Below are 15,255 nucleotides of genomic sequence, written 5' to 3'. Positions count from 1 at the left end.
TTTCATTTCTGCTGTTGCATCTGCACTTTCATTCTTGTTACCAGCCATAGAAATGTCATGTTATAGTTCCCTAGGGGTTGCTATTGCAGAATTTCCAGTGCTGAGAGAAGGAAAAATTGCTGAAAGCCATATATATATATAAGCCCACTCTCTGGAGATTCCCAACATGTTTTTTCAGAGCTGATGTTTGCATGTCCAGGAGAATATAAGCGTCATTGAGACTTGCCTTGCACTTGATTTAAGTACTTAAAATCTCTCTAATCCCTGGGAATCCCATGCTGTTGTGTAAAGTTGCACCCACAGCAAGTGCGTTTGTGCCAACGCAGGGTGAACACTGCATTAGGAAAAAATGTATGTGTAAGTGCGGGAAGTATTAATTTTGTAATCCAGTTCTCTATTAATACACTGTGTTTTGCCTTTCCAGAGCCAGTAGATATCAGTGTTGTGTCCAAGTGTAACCCCTGCCTCTCCAGTCCGTGTAAGAACAACGGGACGTGCAACAATGATCCAGTGGAGTTTTATCAATGCACTTGCCCTTTTGGCTTCAAGGTATGACTACAAATGTACTACATGAAAAGCAATAAAGTGTTCCCCATCCCTTCTGTTTTCTTAATTGTTGTACCATGAGAAGTCAATTTTACAGGCAACTGAGCTCAAAAGATCCCTTACTCAAGCAGATTGTGTGTGACCTTTCAACTGTGCCCCGCTACAAATTTTATCCTGTGCAATAGGAAAGACATTTCTTTCTCTCTGTGCCATGACGATACAGATCATCCTGAGCAACTTGCTCTAGTTGACCCTACTTTGAGCAGGGGTGGTTGGCCTAGACGATCTCCAGAGGTCGCTTCCAACCTTGGGCGTTCTCTGATTCTTGGGCATTCAACATCCATATGAAATGGCAAGTTGATTTTATCTTCCTTTTCATTTCTTTTCTTTTGCCAGCAACAAGATAACCATTTCATAGGCTGCCAGGCCAAAGGGGAGGCAATTCAGATGAGAATTAAGGGCCAGTTTAGTCCGCGGTGACAGAATGATGATACTTGCTAGCTTGCATCCATCTCACACAGACTGATTAGCAGAAAGGTGAAAACTGATTAGACACAACCACTAGCTCAGCTGTCTCTGACTTCTGAGCACTAATGTCCACAGAGTGATCTCCAAATGTGAAATCCTGTAGATGCCAAGCATTGTGAGCGTGCAGTGTCAGCATCTTGAGAACGCATTTGAGAATCAGAAAATCGTGTCATTGAGGAATGCAGTTTCTTCGGTAGCGATGTATAACTCCCATTGGCAGCACCGCGTCATGAGAGCTTAAGGCTACCAAGACTTGGTTTCAGAGTTGCTCTAACTGGAAACCTAGCTCAGTAGTCAGTAGCTGAAGGATTAAGTATAAGTAATAGATGATGCATATGATCTGTTCACAGCCTGGGGGAGATGGGATGTTATGGCCAAAGAAGTAGGTTGCATCCTGTAGACTGTGATTTTATTTGCATCATTGGATGTTTCTTACAGAGTCTTGGTCAGTTGAAGCAGATGCTCATAAAACACAGAGTAATAAGAACTATAGGGAAAAAAAAGAAGGGCAAAACCAGACATACATGTGGGAAGTAAGTACAAGTATTCATGTCTTACATTTCAGGTAGGATTTAGGAATTAGTCGGTTCCGATGCTGTCACCATTTCCCTTCTCTGTTTGCCTAGGATACATCCGAGACGGTAAAAGAGTAATTGTGGTAAATCCCTGAAACACTGGAAAAGGGAAGATGCTCATTTCTTCTGTTTCACCCCAGTGCCCCCACGCTTGCTACTCAAGAATAATAACGATTCTCCTAAGTAATTGAAAAAGCCATGGGAAATTTCCTCTCATTAAAAAACCTTTTACCCATTAGCATATCAACGAGCAACTTTTCTAGGATCTTAGAAGACCACATTGTCAAAAATTCATTCAGCTGAAACTAACTATTTGGTAACCATTGATTTGTCTTTGCAGTGAGGGAAACTGTGGCTGTTTATCTCCTCAGGTTAATAGAACAGTCATTTTAATTTGACGTTTAACATAAACTAGGTTGAATTCTTCAGATGAGACTAGGTGACTGTTAAGATAACTTGAAAAGTAAAAGCTTTCAGAACTAGCGGGAAAATACAGAAATCTCTGTGTATGTCTTCCTCTGTAAGGCACGTGTCATGGAACGGGTATCCAGGTAGTTCAAAGTAGAAATGTGTTCGCTGTGAGCGTATCTTTTTTTTTGCATTTGTACTGCTAGAAGACATGTTTACAAAAGGAGGATTTATTAACAAGAATCATCAAGAATAATCCTCTAGTCATATTAGCAATCACTTTCTAGTGTACATTAGACTTCAGTATGGGTTGTTTTACTTAGAAAGGTTTTGATAAACTCTTGAAGTGACTCACTTTAAACATCTCACAGAGCATCCAGCTTTTCTCCTCTCTCACACACTTTCTCAGGTGACATTCGGTGTCTGAATGTAAAACCTAAACCCACTTGGTGCTTGTAAGCACCAAGCTGTCATCCAAGCATGGCAAAGAGCAAACAGACCCAGGCATGGCACTTAGAGCAGAGTTTAAAAATACTGCCTGGATAACAGTACTGGGACAATTGGTGGAAATTTAATAAGCAAAAAAGAACTGCGTGTCTTTACCACAGGTTTTTGAATAAAAATGAAATTTGACAGGTCCAAATGCAAACCATATGAAAGGAGCACTCTATCTACCACGCAGTTCTCCACCAGAGATTCATGCTAATTCAATAACAATACCTTGCTTCCTTCTCACCAGCCAGCACCAAACAGCTCTATCCATCTGGAAGCTATTTCCCAGACCTTGATAAATTGCCCTAAATCTGCCCTCTCAGCATTTGTTTTTCCTTGTTTGATGTAGATTTTGAAAAAATCCTGTGTGGAAGAGTGCATCAATAAAGTGAAAAACCCACCCTTTTTTCAAATGTAAGCTCATTGAAATGAGCTGATGGCTTTATCATGTTCCCTGGAAGGGGACAGGCAGTTACAGACCGCTTTCTGGGGTTCCTGCGCTCATGCTGGCCTTCAGGGAAAAAACAGTAGGCCAGCTAGCAGAAAGCCACCTAAGTTACCAGTTGCCAGACTGGTGTCTGATGGAATCAGGAACTTCTACCAGTTAACTGTAGTTGCAAAAGCCTATAGATTTATTTTTCACTATCACATCGATGATGGCTCAATCTCTTATTTTTCATGATCACAAAAATGTTTTTGCTACTGAGCGCATGCCTTACGGGGCTTTCAGCAGTGTGTAGTGCTGCCCATAATGGCTTTGCGTAAAGTTAAAAGCGGGATAACTCGTGGACCACCTGAGCTGAGGGGCCGATGGGCCAGGCAGTTGTGTTTGATGACAGAAATATAGATTGCTCACTTAGGAACGGGGAAGGCTGTGTGCTGATAGCTCTCTTCGCTGCTGCTCTTTCCTTAAAATGGGCGATGAATGTGTGTGCTATAGATAAGCCATGGTTAAAGCGGTGTTTTTTCAGTTGTTCTTTGGGGACAAAGCCCCGAAGACGGTGGGAGACGGTGTGAGAGTGCCACCTGCGGCGACTGGCAGGCTGCACAAGCCTGAGCTCCGGGGGGCCACCAGTGCTGCCAGGAAACGCCTCTTCATGTTATGAAACTTGTGTTTTCATATTAAACACAGACATAGGTGTAATTATCCAGCAATTTTTTTTTTTTCCCCGTCTTCTCCGTAGCATTCTTTGAAAGATTATTTAAATAATATGTGTGGTTTAGATTGTGAAGTATGATTACAAGTAGAGAAGTGAAGCTTTCTTCTTTAAATGCTGCTGGCCGCCTGCGGTGCAAGTGTGTGTGAGTGCAGCTGGTGGCTGGTAAACAGATAACGGTACCGTACTAATTCATTTATCCTGCAGAGTGTCTGGCTTTTATGTATTCCCATTGATACTGTAAAATCAAGTCTAGGGGTGTTAGAATTCAAGAGAATAATCAAACTTGCAATCAATAAGCCATTGAGAAAGGATTTACTTGAATAGCTGTAGTAAAAGCTAAGGTGAGTGAAACCAACACTCGCTGTACTTTGCCATTGCTGTATTCTGAAAATGCCCTTTTGGATTTTTTGGTTGATTTTTATGTCTTTCCTACTTTTTTTACTTAAAACTGAGGTAACAACAAATGAAGGAGAATAATTTTCTTTCTTCCGAAAAGAATTATTTGTAGAACTGAGGAAAGAGAGTTTAAAATACATCGTGTTTATCTCAGTGAAAGACCATTGCCAACCTGGAACATGAAATGCAATGCCTGCCTGGGCATTGCCACAGCCTCTTTGATTGCTCAGATAAATGGGAGCCTGAGCTGTGGGGATGCCGGGTGTTTGTCAGCTCCGGGTTCTGCTGTTACCGAAAGCTGTCTGAAATGGAAAGTGCAGATAGGTAAAATTATATAGCACATATCCCACACTTCAGGCAGCAGATGCTGATGCGTGTCTGTGGTAGAGTTGCTCTGTAAATTTTATCCAAATCTATTCACCTCCCTGTTGAGTTCAGCCAGTGTCCTGACTTTTCTAGCAGCACGGCAGTATCTTGAGGGTTCAGGCAATTTCACCAGTCATCCAGAATGACAGATACAACTGGAAAAATCCTGGGTAAAGCTCTTGGGCTTTGGAGAGGCAGTATTCTTTGCAGCCAGACTCTTGTGGTGGGAGGCATTATAGTGAAGCCAGAATGATATTTAGTGAGGAAGCTGGCTCCAAAGTTCTGTTAGGAATTTGGCTCTTCCTCCTCCCCGCCCCCCGTGCCAGGTTTTCGTCCCTGAAAACAGGGTTAGAAATTGAGAATCTCAGAACAAAGTGTCTCTGGGATATGCGGAATTTGTGTCTATCACATGTCGTACGCAGATACAACTAACGTGCCAGTACTTGAGCAGATAGATGTAGCTGAGCAGAAGCTGTGACTGCTCAGCCCAGGGCTGATAAGCAGGTTATGTCAGTACAGACCCCCTGCCATTAGCATGGACTCAGTGCTGCACTGACCGTATCGGTTGCTCGTGGGGTGCACATGGCCTTGCATTTGCCTGGAGCACGCCAAATGAAGTTTGCTGTATTTGCACTTTGCCGTGCAGATGTACTTCTGTAGCGTTACATGAATAATCTGTCAGAGTCCTAGAATAATGGCTGTTTTAGGAGTATTCAACATAGAACCGGTCTTAAAGTGTAGATATGGTAGTGTTTGCTCACGTACAGATATTCTGGCCAGCTCTCACAGCTCAAGGCCAAGACAGTGCAAGTTTATTGCGATGGGCCAGTTTCTCACTTAGTTGTGCTGGTTTGGGTGGGGTTATGTGAGTGTAACCAAGTGTAGAGTTTGGCTGCTGATGCATGCCAGCTGTGTGAGAGTCCATGCCTAGTTTGTTAGGCTAATACTGTTTGGAAATGTAACTCTGCTTTTGTTTCTTTGGATCTATTAACATATGCATATAAGTCCCCATATACATCAGTCAGTGCACAAATAAACCCCCGAGTTGGAATTGCAAAAGGAGGAGAAACTGGAAGAAACTTTTAAACCAGCCTGCCCTCACCCACGTGAGACAGGAGAGCAAACGTCTCTGCCTTCGCACGTTACTCTGTCGTGGTCTCTTTGCTCTCCCAGTGCCAGGGTCGGGGGAGAGGCAGTGGAATGTAAGCTCCATGCCAAGTTTTGATATGAAGAAATCAGCGCAGCTGATTCTGCCTTGAACTTTCATTCTGATAAATTCTCCTGGAGCGTGTGTTTATGTGATCTGGGGTGTTTTATTTTTTGTTTGTTTGTTTTAACCATACTTAAAATACTTATTAATGAATGTTGAAGAAGCATTTTCCACTCTTAGGACAATAAAGCAGAAAGCCTTTAGGGATGAGAAGTAATGGGTGGCCATGTAAAATGAGTAGACCTATATTTATGTATGGATTTTTAGGGCAAACACCAGTGTCAGCAGTAGGTGGTTATAATTTCATGTAATGCTCCTAAGGCAGAAAAAAAACTGCAGAAATCACAGTATTTTCCTGTGTATGCTTATTCTGTAAAACTTACTATGCATCCGTCAGATTTGTGTTTCTTTCTTTCTGCCCTTTCTGTTATAGTAGTTATAAAGAAAATGGAGATTTACATCTAGAAGAGCATAAAAATGAAATGCTTAAGGAGGGATTACCGCCATAGTTGCTGGCTGAAGGTGGTAAGGCATGCATGCACCCACCGCAAGCCCTGTTAAAAACAGAGTAATGTATTGTGGCATGCCCTAATGAGGGCTCTTAACAATAAAGCCAACTCTGAAGAAGTATTTCCATTTTTGTTAGGCCAGCAAGAAAGCAGATGTTGAGCAGCTTCAGGCATTTGCTGTGTTTGTTCAGTGCTGCATCAGGAGAAGTAGCTGAGCAGTTAAAGTGAATAGTAAGCCATACCCACAGGTGGGCACCGTCATATTCATTCTTTTGTCAATGTGGATTATTCCCCCCCCCCCCCCCCCCCCCCCGCCCCGCTTTGTTTTTACTACTGTTTTTCTGGTCTAGTTCTAAATGCCTTAAGAGACCAGGCTTCCAATCTTTCTTTTCCCAGGGTAAAGGAGAAGTTTTTATTGGCATTTAGTCTGAATTTCAGGCTCGTATTCTTATGTTTGCCTGGTCCTATTACACTAAATAATAATTTTTCTTCCTTTGTGGTTTGTCTGTTTTTCAGGTGATTGCTGGTTGCTATAACTCTGCTTAATCAAGTTCTCTTTAACCAGCTCTTAATTTTCTGCATCCCACCATTTCCGCATAATTGAATCAGTTGAAGTAGGTGGTCACAGCTGAAAATCCTTATTGTTAGATTTTCTTGTGATTGTCTGTCATCTGTTATCCTTGAGGCTTTCTTGGCATTGACTGTACTTGACAATATGACTTTGGGGTTTCTTTGATTGTCCAAGAACATGAACAGAGGTTGTCCTAGGAGGTTAATTGCCTTATTTTCCCCTTTCCTTTGGGGATGATGGAATTGGCAAAGTTGCCGTAAGCAGGCTAAGCTGAAAAGAAAGAGTGAGAGTAAACTCTCTCCTGTTAATGGAAATGATACAACGCCAGACTAGCTTGAGAATGAGTAGATTGCTGTGTAGGGGTAAGTGCCCATACACTGCAGGTAAAGTTGTACCGAAGCTCTCTGCGCTCCGGTGCTGGCAGCGTCAGGCTCCAGTGCTGAGCCGGTGCAGGGCAGGCGCCCGGCTCCATGGCCCCCCGGGGGTCCCCTCCTCGTACTTCTGAGCGCCTCTGAAACAAATGTAGTGCTCTTGCTCATTACCGTAGCGGGCATGTTTGATCCCTTTAGTAGTCTGAAAAATTCATTTGCATGTTCGCTTCTGAAAACGTCACCGCCCGCCTGGGTTACCTGTTGCGGATCAGCCCACTATCAAATTACAGTCTTGGTTTGTGCCAGAAAGGATTGCTGGTATCTCTGAACCGGCAAGCCTTGCAGGGGAAGCTTTACACAGCTTCCGCAAGCAAAACAGCTTATACTGGCATGTTTGCTGATATAACTTGTATTTCAGTGTGAGACGTTTTATCAGTACAGAACTGTTCCGCACCAAAAGCCTGCATCCTTAGCAGTCAGGGACACGCCAGCAAAAGTTTTTTCAAATGGACGGTGACTCTTCCAGCATCTTTAGCTCTGTTTATTTCAGAAATCAAGTGAGTGCTTTGGAGAGGTGTTTTAATCGCATAAGCCCTGCCTCATGTTAGGTTTCATTGGATTCCTGCATGTGATGTGTCCCTCCTCTCTCATGCAGTCTGTGTTCAGTAGCTTGTTAGGCATAGGTTAATTGCCTTGAGCAATAAGTTAAAAATACAACAGTTATATTTTCTTTTATTTCTTATTAATAGGAATTGTGTTTTCTATACAAATGTCCAGTCTTTATAACTTTCTCTACAGTGTTCGCATTAAAAAAGAGCCACTGGCTTTTGATAGCCTGAGAGTGAAAGTTTTGTTGTCACTGCAACATGTATTTTAAAATAAATAGGCCCTTAAGTGTTTTGAGGGTACTGAAAACATTGTTCTCATTCATTAATATTGGTTGAATTAGAGACTACATATAAAATATTCACTGTCTTTTTTACATCAAATATTTTGGATTGGATTTTAGGTACAGAGGCAACCCTGGGCAAAATCAACTATTTTCAGTGTCCCTAATTTACTCCTGTGTCTCCCAAAACATTCACCCAGTGATCTGCATCAGGCAGTTGACTGAGTAACCCTGGAACCTCTACAGCACCTGCTCCATCCCGTTTGGCACCTCTGGACTCAGTTCAGATCTGCGCTACGTGAATTGATTCTGTGATAGATGAATGAGGTATCTTCTGTCATTGATTAAAAGCCCAAAAGACCACTGAAGCCCAAAGTGCTTATGTAAGGAGAGGATTAGAAGGACAATCAGGATTTACATGGTAATGAATATAATTGCAAAATAAACCTTAGATGTCCACTGAGAATTAAATTTCTTACTCATAGGAGAAGAACCAGAGATTTTAAAAAATAATATGATGAATCCTTGCACTTTGACTTTGACAGGCATATTCTTGATTACTAGCTACGGAGGTAATGGAAGGTGTATTATGCCCAGGAGGATCATAAATCTTTCTGATTTAAATAAAATGAGGCTTAAGAGAGCAGAGTTCGCCTAATTTGCTATAAATTGACAATTGTGATTTATTAACAAGGACAAGGAAGTCACTAAGAAGTGCTGCTGCCATGCCCAATTATTGTTTAATCAGATGCCCGTGAAGCTAGGGTGGCATAGAAGATAACTGTACAGTGCTGAAGATGGTGGGGTATAAATAACTATTATCTGTATTTTTACTTCAGACACTAACACTGCGAAAGTTTTCAGAGGGAGTTAAATTAGCCAAATGGCAGGGGGGGAAGCAACAAAACCAATATCAATGGATCTACTTTTCATCATCTAGCTTCTATGCCATTTAGCAAATAGTATTTCTCATGATGCTTGTGAGCAGTGGGCAACTTTTTTGTTGTATTTGTTGTGTCAATGTAGGTACAGCTGTATAAACAATGATAGCAAACTAAAAAAAGAATTGTCTAGGTAAATTCAAATTTATTTAAAAACGTTTTTCAAAACTAGAAATGGATGAAGTTAATTACTTTTTCATGTTAAATTAATTGGCTTGTAAACAGCAATCCTCAGAAGGTACATTTTTATTACCCCATTGGGACAGATGATTAAAGAGAAATAGTTAATTCATCAGCACTGTGTATGCCCCAACCTACAGGCACCCAAGGCGGGGATGTCTGTAGCAAGGTCTGCATTCAGAAGGAGATGTCACAGCCTTTTTGTGAACAACAGATGATCAAAATCTTTCAACTTCCACCTGGCAATCTAAAAGCGGTCTGATCCAAAATTACTGTGATATTATCTATGCCTTGCCAAATAATTTGTATATATGCCTAAGCAGATGGATCTAACGTACACCCTGCCAGCTCTTGTAGTTGTTTGACCTTGCCAATGAGCGTCATCTACATCTTTTCCAGATTGAGGCTTAGCCATTATGTCCGTGGCCAGAAAGAGCATAAACAAGGAAACAGTATCACCTGGATCTACTGAAGAGCTTTATACTGCTGTATATAGATATCAGTGTGTAAGCTGTCTACGTATATCTTAATATCGGTGCAATCAATTAGGAAATCAGTTTCAAATGGTTCCGTTGGTAAAATAACAGTAGAGTGATTCCCAATGCTATATTTTTTAGCCCTTCCTGCAAAAGAATTTAGATTAATTGTATATTTTAAAGTTAGTTTCATTCTTCACTCGGACTGCAGCATCTCTAATTACGTAATAACTAAGGATTCCCTTCGCAAAGTGGAGTAGCTATGTTTGCAGTGACCGCTGAGTTGTCCATCAAGCCCTTCATGCTGTAATTAGTGTAAGATGGCATGCTAACTTTCGTAACTTGCTTTAAGATTTGCAATACATGTAAAACTTTTCCTTTTCACGATCTCATTGTAGCAAATACTGGGTTTCTTTGCAATGAAAGGCTCTGAAATACACAATTGTGAATAGAACTTGAGAGAATTTTTCCTGCCAAACTTGTATCTGGGTGTATTGGCTGTGTAGCTGAATTTCTGGCATCGTGTTTCCTTGGTCAATTATGCAAAATCCTTCTTGTTTCTCCTTTGTATTGATGGCTTCTAAATGTATCTATTACAGGGAAACTGCTGAATACCCTATTCTTATTTCCTAGCTTAATTTTCTAGTGGAATTGAGGTTTATGTGATAAAACTTTGTTCGTGAGACATCTCTTTCCCTTCCTGCCCTGGGAATATTTCAGTTTACTCTCCAGTTTTGACTATTTATGACGGAGGATCAAGGTTTCAAATGGTGAAAGACAACACTGGTAAAGATGCCACAACTTAAAAGACCATAGCATCAGTTTATTCCTTATTGGATAGCTGTATGCCATAACTTTGGGAAAACCTCTGATCGTAGTTCTCACTTTACTAAGCACGAAAGAAGCAAAAGTCAAGTTAAAAAGCCATTGAAGATTTTAAACTGAATTCTCTTTCTGTGCTGAGTGTCTGTGTCTTCTGTTATTTCTGCATGTTTTTCCCCCTCTCCTCTCATCCCATCTCATCTCATTCTTTTATATGAAGCATCAGGAATCATGACTTGTTTACACACCACATTTAGCCCTTCACTCTGCTACTAGACCTTTGCAGGTCTGAATACATGAATGAGTCCCGCTGGCACATGCAAATGTAGTTTTAACACTCAAGAAATCAGCATACATCGGAATTGTTCAGAGAAGTGTGTTTAATAAAATACTTCCCAAGCTACGGAGGGAAGCAGAGCAAAGCTATACATAGTGGCTCTAAGTGTCCATTTTTTCTTAATTTCACAACATTAGGAGGTTAAAATTTTAAAGCTGGCAGATACTTGTAAGTTTGAATAATATCCGTGAATATGCACTCATAGAACACATTGTACTTCCGAGTTTGTCTTTCTGTGGATTTTCCTTCAAGCCTGTCATGAAGTGGAAGATTTACTTAGCCTTTTCCCTTAATGTAATGATTGCTTATTAACTTCTGACCAAGAAACCCGTAAGACAAGTGTATTAACATTTGTGAGACTGAGAGTTGGATATGGATGCATTACTTCCACTATTAGGAATGTAAAGGACTAGGTTTGCCCTACAGTATCTTTGTCGCTGGTAATTTTGTCTGATTTCCCTAAAAGCTTTAGCTGTATTTAGAGCTTGATAATTAAGTTGTTTATGAAAATTTCCTAGTTCTTAATTTGAAGTCTCTATCAACTATATTTGTCTTCATCTAGTATTTTTACTACACACGTGAACCCTACCATATGTTCTCTATATATACCATCTAAATAAAATTTATTATGAACACACTGTATATTGTTAACAACTCAAACTTTGGTATTTCTTTTGTATAGCTCATTTTTCCAGCATGCTTTAAAACACTGTAGCCATTGAACAAGGCTGTAATTAGCTGGAGAGAGGTCTCCCTATTCACAAACGATCGAAGTTGGATAGACTTCTGCCTGTCTGCAGGTGTCTTCATCACTGGCTGGATCATGTTTCTACTGCAGTCAGCAGTGATAGTTTTCTACACTAGGAGGTGTCTACCTGGATTGTCTACCTGGAATTCCTGTAGATAACCTGGATTTCTCTAAGGCTTTCGATACCGTTTCCCACAGCCTCCTCCTAGAGAAACTGATGCGTTACGGTCTAGACAAGTGGTCTGTGCGGTGGGTGGGGAGCTGGCTGACAGGCCGCACCCAGAGGGTGGTGGTAAACAGCTCCTTTTCAAACTGGCAACCTGTCACAAGTGGGGTACCCCAGGGATCGATATTGGGCCCACCACTGTTTAATATCTTCGTAAGTGATCTGGATGACGGGATCTAGTGTACCCTGATGAAGTTTGCCGATGAAGTGGAGACTTCAGGAGGGAGAGCCACCCTGCAGGAAGACCTGGATAGGCTGGAAGAGTGGGCTAACACTAACCTTATGAAGTTCAACAAGGACAAGTATAAGGTCTTGCACCTGGGAAAACATAATCCAGGAGTGCCACACAGGCTGGGATCTACCCGGCTGGGGAGCAGCTCTGTTGAAAGGGACCTGGGGGTCCTGGTGGACAAGCAGCTCAATACGCGTGAATGGTGTGCTGCTGTGGCAAAGAAGGCCAACAGGCTGCTGGGTTGCATCAACAGGGGCATCACCAGCAGAGAGAAAGAAGTCATTATCCCACTCTACTCGGCGCTCGTCAGGCCACACCTGGAATACTGTCTTCAGTTTTGGTCCCCGCTATACAAAAAAGATGTGGACAGGCTGGAGGGGGTCCAGAGAAGGGCCACAAAGATGATCCAAGGACTGGGAAGCCTGCCGTATGAGGAAAGGCTGAGAGAACTGGGTTTGTTCAGCCTTGAGAAAAGGCAGCTTAGGGGAGACCTTATCACCATGTTCCAGTATTTAAAGGGTGCCTACAAAGAAGATGGAGACTCCCTTTTTACACGGAGTCATATGGAAAAGATGAGGGGTAACGGGTACAAGTTCCTCCTGGAGAGATTCTGGTTGGACACAAGATGAAAATGTTTCACAATGAGAACAATCAGCCACTGGAATAATCTCCCCAGGGAAGCGGTGGATTCCCCAACATTGGACACTTCTAAGATTTGGCTGGACAGGGTGCTGGGCCGTCTTGTCTAGACCATGCTTTTGCCAAGAAAGGCTGGGCCAGATGATCCTTGAGGTCCCTTCCAACGTGGTATTCTATGAGTCCATGACACCTTGTACCTGTGGTGAGCTCCGTGCTGCTGCCTCTGATCTGTGCCCGCTGCTGTTAGAAATGGGTGAAGGATCACATAAAAATGGACGGAGGTCAAATCTCTGCCATGCGATCTTGAGTGAAGCTTTCAGTCTCCATAACAATACTAATTTGTGAAAATTAATTTTTAAAAAATCGTTGCAGCGGTTGAAACAGCGTCAAAGCAAATATGTGCTTTTTTATCGTATTATCCTTCGTTCTTCCTGCTGAGGTCCTTATTAGTTTTTGCTACTTGTTCTTGGGTGTTTTACTGATCATGATGTAATGTTTTCCAGTATTGGGTACTTGCAAAGGCTAGAATTTGGCACAGCAGTACTGAGGAACAGCTTGTTTATACACTAATGCCCAGTACGGTTAATTACTGTTGAGTATGAACTGAAGAATTGACACTTTCTAAGTATGGTGGATAGTTTCTGTTCTCATTCACTGAAATATGGAGCTGGAGCAGCCCAGATAAAATCTGGACCAGCCGAGGTACTTCAGATTTAAAAAGGCAGCTGGACTCTGAACATACATGTCTTCTGATTAGTTGCAGAAATTTTATGTTTCAACACCTAATCCTTTCCTCTCTTATAGAAAACGAGATAAATTGTATAAAAGTGTTTTGGATCTGATGCTTTCCTATCAGACTAGACAAAAATTTATTGCAGCTTAAAAAAGCTCTAGAACTAAAATATTGCACACAGAGGGACCTTCATCCTCTTTCTGTGAATTGCTGAGACAGTCATATCTTCTTGCCTGTCCTTGAAACAAAATCTGCACCTCCCTTTCTGATTCAGACTTCATTAAAAGGCTCTTTAGTCTTGACGCAAATATACAATATTCTCCTTTGTAACAATAGTTATTTCCAGGGAATGTAATTCAAAGAGTTTTTCCCAGCTCACAGATAAATTAATTTTAGTGATGCTTGACAGAAATTCCATTTTTCCAGTAAGAACAGTCTTACTGTAAATTGAGTCTAGAGAATTGCATTATTCATTTGAAAGATGTTTCTAGAGCGTCTTTAGGCTCCTCTGGGTAGTGACAGTCTTATACAAAAATAAAATGGCCTTGCTTTGCTGTAGATTTATTAGTACCAATATTTTCTGCAGCTTCTCTCCTTTCAGAATTCTTTGTTTTTCATAGTCTTCTGTGTTAGAGAAATCGTTCTTGTTTTGTGGGCTCTCAATGTGCTATTGATGAAGTCAACTTAGCAGATAATCCTCCGAGAAAGATTAAATGCTGTTTGCCCATTTATTACAATGAGTAAACTGAGTCAGAGAGACTCTAATTTTCCTAAAGCCACATAGCAACTTAGTGTTGTAATTAAGTCTGATTCAGCAGCACATACTAATCGGTTTCCATGGTGCCTGAGGCCCAAGAAGCCAGTAATTCAGCCATGTTCCGTACAGAAATGAGAGCTGAGTCTAAGTCATGAGAGATTTCATGTGCCGATGAGAGAGACTGAAAATGCCTTGCTCTCATTTTAACATTTATCTTTATTAAATTTTTACAAGAACGTTCAAAATAATCTGAGTAATTGCAATAGAAGTGATGGGACTGTTTTACACGGTGTTCAACTGTGACAAAAACCTTCAGAAAAACAGATGCTGTGGTTTCTGCTTTGCTTCTTGCTATGCTTAGCTGCAAAGGGTTTAGTATTTGAGTGATACAGGTACAAAGAGCTCATATGAAACGGAGGTAACTGACGTTAGTGAAGTATCTATAAAATAGTCAATTCTTCAGGGACACAGGAAAAGTATTTGTGATCTTAGAAATATAAAAAATGGCATCTTCCAGCTTCACTAGGATAAAGTGGTAACCACACAGGATTCACAACACAGATGGACAAAGCACAGGCAATATTGCAGAAGGGTGGCAGCGGATTAGCGTTAACGCTGCATGGCTCGCATCCGTCGAGTGCTGCGGACCACATGGTGCCAAAATAAAACCTGCATGAGCTTCCCTCGGCGCTTTCCCAATTCTTCCCTGAGACATTTGGGGGCTCGGGATTTCAAATGGAGAAGGACAGGCTGTTTGGCAAGTGCAGCATGGATGAAGCAGAAACCCTCTCTGCCAGGTCTTGGGTGAGGTCTTCGCGTGCTGCCGGCACTGCTGTGTTGGGGGAATGAACTCACAGCGAGGCGGGGGTGGCCAGGTCTTCTGGTGTTCTTTGGAAATGTTTCTCTTCTGATTCAAGCAAGGAAAAGGATGTCGCTGTTTCCTTGTATTTGCACAAATTTTAAAATGCAAAGCTGCTTCTCCTCTCTCTGGGGAATGCTGGGGACAGAGCCTCAGAATTACAGCTTTGTCTCCCATTTCTGTAACAAAGCTCCTCTGTGGTGTTGGACAAGAGTATAATTACCGTGTGTCTCAGTTCTTCTCACAGTATGATGGCAGTGTGTCCTACCTGACAAAATACTGAA

The 15,255-nt window shown here is 41.6% G+C and overlaps 1 protein-coding gene across 1 annotated transcript in view; it reads left to right on the top strand.

Annotated features, from left to right (window-relative positions):
* SLIT3 (slit guidance ligand 3) overlaps positions 1–15,255 on the top strand; it is a gene marked incomplete at both ends in the record, with an annotated part of 527,658 nt that overhangs the window by 451,495 nt on the left and 60,908 nt on the right. The window contains one exon of the mRNA XM_082324538.1: positions 425–549. Within this exon, the coding sequence (XP_082180664.1) occupies positions 425–549 (125 nt within the window). The remainder of the gene's footprint in view (positions 1–424; positions 550–15,255) is intronic.

This window comes from Platalea leucorodia, assembly GCF_965183815.1.
Source record: "Platalea leucorodia genome assembly, chromosome: 11".
In the NCBI taxonomy this organism is placed as follows: domain Eukaryota; kingdom Metazoa; phylum Chordata; class Aves; order Pelecaniformes; family Threskiornithidae; genus Platalea; species Platalea leucorodia.
This window is presented reverse-complemented; position numbering and strand designations above follow the sequence as displayed.